This window comes from Protobothrops mucrosquamatus, unplaced genomic scaffold (genome assembly GCF_001527695.2).
Source record: "Protobothrops mucrosquamatus isolate PMUCROS unplaced genomic scaffold, P.Mucros_1.0 scaffold9, whole genome shotgun sequence".
NCBI classification, from domain to species: domain Eukaryota; kingdom Metazoa; phylum Chordata; class Lepidosauria; order Squamata; family Viperidae; genus Protobothrops; species Protobothrops mucrosquamatus.
The window spans coordinates 438,632-446,044 of NW_015386396.1; the positions used below are offsets into that span (position 1 = coordinate 438,632).

Consider the following 7,413-nt stretch of genomic DNA (forward strand, 5'->3'; position numbering starts at 1 on the left):
GTCTCTGGGTATATAAAGAAGGAATAGAATAGAATAGAATAGAATAGAATAGAATAGAATAGAATAGAATAGAATAGAATAGAATAGAATAATAACTTTATTGTCACTTTAAATGTACATTAATACTAACCTGATTTACATAAATGAACCAACCTTCTGCATCTACAGGTAGTTCTTGATTTATAACAGTTCATTTAGTTACCATTCAAAGTTACAACGGCACTGAAAAATGTGACTTATGACCATTTTTCACATTTATGACTTGCAGCATCTCCATGGTTATGTGACCAAAATTCAGATGTTTGGTAACTGGCATATACTGTAATTAGGATGGTTGTGATGCCCCCAGATTATGTAATCACCTTTTGCGATCTTCTGACAACAAAAGTTAATCGGGAAGCCAGATTCACTTTATAACTTAGTAATTTTACAACTGCAGTGATTCACTTAACAACTGTGGTGAGAAAGGTCATAAAATGGGGCAAAACTCACTTAACAACTGTCTTGCTTAGCAACGGAAATTTGGGACTCATTTGTAGTTGTGAATCGAGGACTATCTGCACTGCAAATCATAATTCACAGCGACTGATTTCTTACACCACATTAAACCATGGTTAGGTATATATGCCACAATTGGCTGGATTCATACACGTTGCTAAATCAAAAGCTAACAAACCATAATAGCACTTAGTGCAGTGTGAAACACCAAGACTTGCATTTTTATCAGTAAGCATTCTTTTTTTTATATATTATATTCTCCCTAGGTTTTCAAGAAGGCTCTGGAGACGAAGAAGAACTTGCTGTGGCTAGACAGGGAAGTCTTACATAACTCGCTTCACCCGCTTGTTTTTTAAGGTCATGAATGATTGACATGCTATAGATAGGGCCGATTGTTTGAGTGGTGCAAGACTTTTGTGAATTCAACTGTAAGATGAATTCAAATCTTTAGAAAAATCTTCTTAGCTGTCCACCTGACTTAATTTCACTGTGGTGTCAACCTCAGCACATTTCAGTCCCTTCCCCCCCCCCCCGCTTTACTCTTTTTAAGTATACCTTGGTTTAATGGTCACATTTTGGCTCTGTCATCATCTCTTAGAAGAAGAAAGGAGATATAAAGAGCATGTCAATTTCCGAAAGGTCACGCTACCAAAGATACTCCTTTCAAAAGGACGGATTTTATGTTCTGAATCTTGGGACTGTCTGTACCATTCACTTTTACAAGGCTTAGCTTCCCTAAATTTTCATCCTGACCAAATCCTTCAATAAGGATGACACTGGATTTAGACTTGCACCATTAATGGGCAAGTGCGATTTTTTCTAAAATAGGCTGAGAGTAATGGCTGATTTTGCTTTTTAAAAAGGTGTATAGGTAATGCTCATAAGACACTGTTATAATGGAAGACGTACAGGCAGTCCTCGGCTTACAATCTTCCATTTGGTGACTATTCAAAGTTACAACAGCGCTAAAAAAAAGGGATTTATGATTTTTTTTTTACACTTACGACCATTGCAGCATCCCCATGGCCACGTGATAAAAATTCAAATGCTTGGCAACTGGCATGTATTTATGACGGTTACACTGGGGTCATGTGTGATCACTTTTTGCGACCTTCTATCAAGTGAAATCAATGGGGAAGCCAGATTCACTTCACAACCGTGTTACTAACTTAATAACTCAGTGATTCACTTTACAGCTGGGACAAAACTCACTTAATAACTGTTTCGCTTAGTAACAGTAACTTTGGGCTCAATTGTGATCATAAGTCAAGGACTACTTGTATATCGGAATCAGATGCAATGTATATTTCCCAAAATGGGAAATACAGAGTATTTAGACATCAATTTGCTTTACCCTAGCTAGCTTTGTGAACATCCTTACCACAACCGATGCTTTTCTGACACTCATTAAGCGTGAATTTTCATGTCTGAAGGTTTTGTATTATTATGCTCAACAGCTTGAGAGGTACAGTTCTAGGGTCAACTGTTTTGCTTCCAATTCACCTGGAGAACATTCATTCATTCATTCATTCATTCATTCATTCATTCATTCATTCATTCATTCATAAGACATACATGGTCATCCATTTGAGATATCCTAGTCCTGGGCAGTTCAAAAAAACAATGATACAAAACACGCCCCCCCCCCAACAACTGCAATAAAAACTGCTGACAACCTGGGGGTAAGACTCTTTCACCCATTAGATTCCACCTTGCTGGCCTTCAACCTTATTCTCCCCCAAAGCCCAGGGGGGGCGGGGAAAAGAGTCAGCTCTTCCAAACCTTATAGGAGGATGGAGGTCTGCTGGATCTCTAGGGCAAGGGTGTTCCACAAGGTAGAGGCAACTATGGAGTAGGCACACTTCCTTGGTGCCATAAAATGGCAGCATTTAAAAGAAGGGACTTGGGGTGCACCAACCCCATCTGACCTTGTGGGACAGGTAGATATCTTCAGGGAAAAATGGTCCTGCATTTAGCCTGACCCGATGCCGTTCAGGGCATGAAGGTACTTGCAACACTTTAGTATGACTTCCATTAACCTAGTAATTTAAAAAAAAATGCTTATAGCTAACATAGCGACTGCTGTTATTTATAGGCAGGTAAGAATAGAATCACACTTGGTATCAGTAGATACATATTCATATCCGCACTCCTCATGGAGAGTGCAGCCAGGTGCAGGTGCTTCTGGTGTTAATTAAGTTATTAGAAAAGGAAACATCTGCGATACCTCATGATCATCATCCTTTCCCAACTTGGTACTATCCAGAAATATTGGGATTATAGTTCCCAGAATTTGCAATCAGCACACTAAATGCTTGGCTACAGGAGGAGGATGGGAGACAGCAGGGGAGGAGGCCAAGGATCTGGGAGAGTCTAGTAGTCCTATCATATTTAAAAAGGTATTTAATAGGAGAAGGCTGGTGTAGACCAACTCAGAATTAACCTAAGGAAGGGCTATAGCTCAGCATTAGCTTTGCCTGCAGAAGATACCAAATCTAGTTCTAGAACAGGGGTAGTCAACCTTGGCTCTTTTATGACTTGTGGACTTCAACTCCCAGAATTCCTGAGCCAGCTGTGCTGGCTCAGGAATTCTGGGAGTTGAAGTCCACGAGTCATAAAAGAGCCAAGGTTGACTACCCCTGTTCTAGAATCTCTACAATGGATTCAGAAGACTCCAGCTTGGATTCTTGAGGACTTGCAGCTTGTCCATGTCGATGACACTGTTAGACAGCTTGTTAGGTCTGACTCTACAAGGCAGCTTCCTATAACTCAGAGGGGTCTCCAAACTTGGCAACTTTACGACTTATGGACTTCAACGCTCAAAATTCCTCAGCCAGACACGCTTTGCCTGTAAACATGCTGACTGGGGAATTCTGGGAGTTGAAGTCCACAAGGCTTAAAGTTATCCAGTTTGGAGAGCCCTGCTATAACCCTAAAAAAGAGTAGAAATCTGAAATGGCATTAACCTCTGCGCCCCCCATTTTAATGTCCTCAGGATATTGGTTTTTTTTTTTAAAAAGGCAAATGCCTAAACCTGGCTACCCTTTCCCTATTCCAGATATAGGAATAGATATATTGATTTAAAACAGACATTGTTTAGCAACCATTCAAAGTTACAGCAGCACTGGAAAAAGGGACAACAACCCCTGCTTATGAGGGTTTACAACTTCCTCGTGGTCACATAATGAAAATTCGGGCACTTGGCAACCTGCATGTATTTATGACTGTTGCAGAGGCCAAGAGTCATATATGGTTACCATTTTCAGCCTTCCCTGCTGGATTCTGACAAGCCAAGTCAAAGGAAGAAGCTGGATTCGCTTAACAACTTCATGATTCACTTCATAACTGCACTGATTAACAACTGTGGCCCAAAAGGTCGTAAAATTGGCTGTGACTCACTTAGCAACCGTCTTACTTAGCAATGGCAATTCTTGTCCCAGTTATGGTCATAAATTGAGGACTACCAGTATCTTAATTCTGGGACTAATTTACATTGGAAAAAAGACTCGTTCCCAACCAACACCACCAAAGACAACATCTCCCCAGCCATTCTCCACAATGTGGATTCTCTCAGGTGATGGTTCCAGAGGGTGCAATTTCCCTGCTACAGCCATTTTGGTTAGGCTCCCCCCCCCCCCATAGCTCAGCCCCATGGTCTCTGGAACTCAGCTTCAAGCAGCCGCTGTGATTTCACTATCAAGAAAGTCGCACAAAATTAGCCTACCCGGCAGACCTGTCAGTCCCATCCTACAGAAGAACAATGTCCAAGAATGACATCTCAGCCAACACACACACACCAGCTGGCTCTGCTTTCTGCAGGCATCCCCAAATGTAACAACCTTAAGCCATTCTTAGCCGAAGTGGTATCACAATAGGATTAGTCTCCTTCTTACACCACCATCTAAGCCTTTAAGGTGTGGAAAAGCTGTTAGGCTTAGTCACCTCAGAGGGAAGTCTGGCAACGGCAGTGAGGTGGAACCAAGGCTAAAGGCACAAGGCGGGACTGGCAGCACATTGGCAAGGGCGCTGTTTTTTTTAAATGGCTCAAGAATGGATGGAGACCGGTAGGGAAAGGCACAGACTCCTAGAATGGGCTCTGACAACAAGGACTTAGGAGTCCGTGTCTGGGTGGATGGGATGGATGGGTGGACGGAAGGATGGATGGTTGGGACGGATGGAGGCAAATGACGCTTTCTAACTTTGGCTGAGGGTGGTTAGGCCGGCCAATGGGGCAGAAACCAATCTGTCCTGCTTGAGGATATTCTAGCACAGGAGTAGTCAACCTTGGCTCTTTTATGACTCGTGGACTTCAACTCCCAGAATTCCTGAGCCAGCTAAGCTGGCTCAGGAATTCTGGGAATTGAAGTCCACGAGTCATAAAAGAGCCAAGGTTGACTACCCCTGTTCTAGCAGATTGTTCAGCATAAATCTGATTGCCACCGTTTGGCTGAAGCCACTCTGGGCACCGCAGCCTGAGACCCGGCACAGGTCCAAGGATGGGAAGGATAGTGAGGAGTGTTCAAAGAGATAAGAATCTAAAAAGTGCAACCATAAATGAGGAAACTGCCAATCTGACCCAGCACATATTTGCCCAGGGGGGAAGCAGAAAGAGACCATCAACCCCTCCCCCCACCCCTGGCCCGTTCTACGAAGGCAGGCCTTCCATCCTCCTGAGGTCGATAAAACGAGGACCCAGATTTTTTTGGGGGGGGGGGCATATGCCGACTCTGTAAATCGCTTAGAGAAGGTTGTAAAGCCCCGTGAAGCGGTATATAAACCTAAGTGCTGTTGCTATTGCTAGCCGAGAGATTTCCTCGGAGATACTGAAACTGAGTTCCCAACCAGCTGGCAACCGAGATCAGATTCAGGAAGAAGAGTTTGGAAGTTTGCAACCAAACCTCGCACCAACTCCCCCCCATCTCCCCCCCCCCCCCCCCATTACACAGAGGCGTGCGAGGGGAACAACTTTCTCTCTCTCCGCGCGAGCCCAAGAAACCAGCTAGCCACGAGGCTACGCACGCGCACGTGGGATCGCAGCCACAAGCGGGTTTTCCGGCTCGGGTCTCGCTCTGCGCGAAAGGCGCCGGAGCCGCGTTTCCCCGGCCGGGACTACGCACCTGTTCCAGCGGGCTATTTTCCGCCGGTAGTAGCGCAGCGTCTCCTGCCCGTTGAGCAACTTCTCTGCCGGCCCCTCGGGGGCGCTGTAGAGCGGGTGCGCGAAGAGCCTCCTCAGCTTGGAGCGGTCGGCCTGGCGGGTCCGGTTGGCGGACGCGCTCGCGGGCGGCCGAGTCCGGAGCTTTGGACCGGCGGCGGCGGCGGCGGCGGCGGCTTCGGCGGGGCAGGAGCAGCGTGGCTCAGCCGTCTCGGCCGGAGCGAGGCGGCGCCGCATTTGGGGCCAGAGGTGGAAGTAGAGATCGGCGCTGAGCAGCGCCCCGAGAAGGAGCAGGATGAGCAGCCGGTCGCGGCGGGTCCCCAGCATGGTCAGCCCGGCGCTCGGCGAGAGGCAGGCCGGGCGAAAGCAACGCACGGGCGATCCGGGCAGAGCGCGGGCGCTGGGAGGGAAGGAGGCGAGCCTCGCACCGCTGGCGGGAGCCCGGGCGAGCCCAGGCAGGGCCTCTGCCCCGCTGCCGCCGCAGGAGCAGGTGAGAGGCCGAGGGAGGCAGGCAGGCAGCGCCCCGCTTCTCGCCAAGAGGCGACCGGCTACACCTTGGCCAAATCGCCTCTCCCGAGCTGCCCTCCCCAGGCAGGCAGACCGTGCCGCCTCTGGAAGGATGGATCTGCTCGGGGTGGGGAGGGAGGGAGGGAGGGGAGCCGGCACGACCAGCCTCACCTACTACCCTCCTCCTCCTCCTCTCCTCCTCCTCCTCCTCCTCCCAGCTCAGCTCAGCAAAACCGCCGCGGCGGCAGCGCAGCCGCGCCTTCAGATCGGGGCCTCTTGCTCCCCGCCATCCCCGGCGGGTCTCTTTTCCTCGCCGGCCTTGCGGGAGCGTCCCGGGCGAGGCGAAGGCAGCGCGTGGGCAGCGAGAGCGGAAAGCGCCCGGCGGCCGTCGAAGGCAGGGGAAGCAGACAGCCCGAAAGAGAGCGGGCGCCAAGTTTAGGAACTCCGGTGCGGTGACTGCACTGGGCGAAGGCAACCTTCCTCTGGGGGTTGTGTTCAGAAAGCCCCGTCTAACGCGCCGGAGAGAGGTAGCTGGGAATTCTAGCCTTGAACCCTCCCTTCGCTGTCAGGAAGGCGAGACTTCAGGCGCGGAGAAGGCGAGCTCCGGCTCTCGTGAAGGGGATCTGTTCCAAACGCGTGTCAACTTTTAAGTCTAGAGTTTGGAACTCATTGGCTTTGTTTGCATCACGTGGTTAACCAGGTTAAATAGAGACCTAAAAGGTGTTATCTGCCCAACTGTGGATTGAACGGTGGTTTGGCGTATTGTGTGAATTGGATCAGCATACGTTTCAGTGTATTGGGCCGATTCGGATACCGCGTTAAAGCAGTGCGGATGAGAGAAGCCGGTCAGTTCGGGTCACTCTGTGCTATGACGGATGGCTTGAAGGGCAAATTTGGGGTGGCTGGACGGCTGACGGCTACTCCAGTGGCAGGAGGGAAACCAAGCCAAACTGTTTCCTTTTGCCCTTTACACGTCCCCCCCCCCTCTTACTCTGCAACAATTCTTTGCCACTCAAAGTCCTGTTGGAAAGATAGGGAAGAGATTGGACATTGGTGCTAAAGCCCTTCCTTCCCTTTTTTTTTATGAGCACCATCCTGGACCGTCTTTGGCAGCCCAGCATTTTAAAAGAATACTGTATATATATTCTTTTAAAATGCTGGGCTGCAGTTTCCTTGAAAGGTTGCCTGTTAGGGAGGCGTGGCCAGCTGAGCAGAATAGTCTTTCCTTATCAGCAGATTTTCAGCTGTACCTTCCA

General features: G+C 48.4%; 1 protein-coding gene across 1 annotated transcript in view; it reads right to left on the bottom strand.

Annotated features, from left to right (window-relative positions):
- The window catches only part of FAM20A (FAM20A golgi associated secretory pathway pseudokinase), a 50,318-nt gene extending 44,341 nt beyond the window's left edge, over nucleotides 1-5,977 (bottom strand). Inside the window, exon 1 of the mRNA XM_015810378.1 lies at nucleotides 5,616-5,977. Coding sequence (XP_015665864.1) covers nucleotides 5,616-5,977 — 362 coding nt within the window. The remainder of the gene's footprint in view (nucleotides 1-5,615) is intronic.
- Between the last annotated feature and the right edge of the window lie 1,436 nt (nucleotides 5,978-7,413).